The sequence below is a fragment of the Monoraphidium neglectum genome (assembly GCF_000611645.1).
Source record: "Monoraphidium neglectum strain SAG 48.87 unplaced genomic scaffold scaffold03190, whole genome shotgun sequence".
Classification (NCBI taxonomy): domain Eukaryota; kingdom Viridiplantae; phylum Chlorophyta; class Chlorophyceae; order Sphaeropleales; family Selenastraceae; genus Monoraphidium; species Monoraphidium neglectum.
Window position 1 is genome coordinate 1 of NW_014010438.1, and position 2,115 is coordinate 2,115.

The 2,115-nt window shown below is 66.4% G+C and overlaps 1 protein-coding gene across 1 annotated transcript; it reads left to right on the plus strand.

Annotated features, from left to right (window-relative positions):
• Window positions 1-54: 54 nt before the first annotated feature.
• Window positions 55-2,104, plus strand: MNEG_12330 (hypothetical protein; the record flags this gene model as incomplete). The annotated part of the gene is made up of 6 exons (XM_014039197.1): window positions 55-158; window positions 445-477; window positions 635-839; window positions 932-1,195; window positions 1,486-1,758; window positions 2,072-2,104. 6 exons carry the CDS (start codon window positions 55-57, stop codon window positions 2,102-2,104), a joined length of 912 nt encoding a protein of 303 aa, XP_013894651.1.
• Between the last annotated feature and the right edge of the window lie 11 nt (window positions 2,105-2,115).

Genomic DNA, 2,115 nt, shown 5'->3' on the forward strand with positions numbered 1-2,115 from the left:
CTCAAAGACCCCGACCGGCGCCAGGCCGCCCTTGAGACCATCGTGCGTGGCGAGATGACGCTGCAGGGCCCCGTCATGCTGAAGCAGGGCTTCGTGGGCGTTATCCCTCGGATGCCGATATTCATCCAGAACGTGTCGGACCCCCACGAGACGTTTGGGTGAGGGGCGGCCGCCCCCAAAACCCCAAACCCAAACTTCAAAACCCTAAACCCTAGCGCGGCAGCAGTGCTAGGGGTGCACGCCTCTAGATCCTGTGCGAAACCAAGGCCCATGAACTTCTTTTGGGGGGGAGGTGCCTCAGGTCGCAGCAGGCGTGCGACCGGACAACACAGCACGCCCGTACAGGATGCCTGCGCGTGCCCTCAGGCCGACGCCACGTCTCCGCTGCCTTTTGCCGCGGCGCCCTCACACCCTGTTCCTTGACGCCCGCGCTCTCCGCCGCAGTGCGCCCAGCGAGGCCTACAACTGCAGCGCATGGTGGGTAGCGCCGCGGCCGCGAGCTCGGGCCGCATCGCGGGGTTAGCCAGTTGCTGACACCGCATTGCTTTTGTCGTCATGCCTTTCCTTGTTGGAGGGTTGTTTGTGTAGGCTTGCACTGTGCGCGTTGCTCTCGTGCCGTTGTCAGCAAACACAGCAGCAGCAGGGGCGGAAATATTGGTTTTTGCGGCAGCAGCGGCAGCAGCGGCAGCAGCGGCAGCAGCGGCAGCAGCGGCAGCAGCGGCAGCAGCGGCAGCAGCGGCAGCAGCGGCAGCAGCGGCAGCAGCGGCAGCAGCGGCAGCAGCGGCAGCAGCGGCGGCTGCGGCAACGGCAGCGGCGGCAATCGCAGCGGCGCGGCGGCTGTCATCCTCCCACGGGCCGACCGCGATATGATCCAGACGCCTGGTGCCCCTCTGCCCTCCACCCCCATCCACTCTGCAGCTACAACCCCAAGACCAAGACCCGCTTCTGGGGCTTTGTCACCTGCATCATCTCGTTCGACGCCATAACGCGGCCCCCGGACCGCGGCGAGGCCGGTGCGGCGGCGGCGGCGGCGGGCGCAGGCGCCGCCAAGGGGGGTGGGGCTGGTGGCGGCGGCGGCGTGGACGGTGTCGGCGGGTCGCTCGGCGCGCTGGATACAGCGGAGCACATTGCCAGCCACGCAGGGGGCGCCGGCGGCGCGGGGTCCAACATTATGCTCGCCAGCCTGCAGCAGAGGGTGAGCCCTGGTTTTCAGCGGGATGAGGGGGGCGGCAGGAGGGGAGTTGAGAGGCCCCTGGGCCACAGACTCGCCCGATGTCCCCATCATTTTGTGCTGATTGCAGCTCTGCGGAATGCCAGCCGCACCGCAGCCCCCTCCCGCCCGCCCGTAGTCTGCCTGCGCCACACACCCCACTCGCTCCGCGCGACGCAGCCCCCAGCCTCCCGGCCGCCACCCTCAAATGCCGCCGCTGCATTGCGTGGCTTCCCAATTTCATGGCCCCAACCCCGTTTCTTTCAAACCTCCAGGGATACAACTATGCCCTCATGGCGCCCCAGCCCGGCGGCTCCACCCTGCTGATCGCCCAGACCCCCGACCCGCCAGTCAACCCCGTGTCCGCCACAGTTCACACCGTGAACTCCAAGTGGACGCTCCACGTGTCCCCCACCGCCGGCTGGATGCCGCCGTGGCGCAACCCGCTGCTCGCGATGGTGATCGTCATCAGTTTAGTCATAGGGCTCATGCTGACGGCGCTGCTGGTCAACCGCCGCCAGCAGGCGTGGCTGGTTAGTGAGCTGAAGGTGAGTCATGCTCCAGGCCGCGCACATGCAAGGGTCTGCTGCCCCTGCTCTTTTGACCTATGACGGCCAGATCCACACCATTGTTGAAATCATCAGCACCTGAGCAATTTGGAAATGTGGCTTTCGAAGCAGTAGCACAGGGCCTTGTTCCGCTTCCTGGGGAGCTAGTTCGATGCCTTCGAGCTTACTGTCCCTGCACCTAGCACCCATGGCATCCCCTCCTCCCTGCCCCTTCAGCACAGCTGCGCGCCTTTCCCTCTACTCCGGCCCGCACTCATCTGCTCCCACCCCGGGTCACCCCCGACTACCCCAGAACCACCCCTCACCACCCCCAAATCACCCCTAACCGCCCCACAC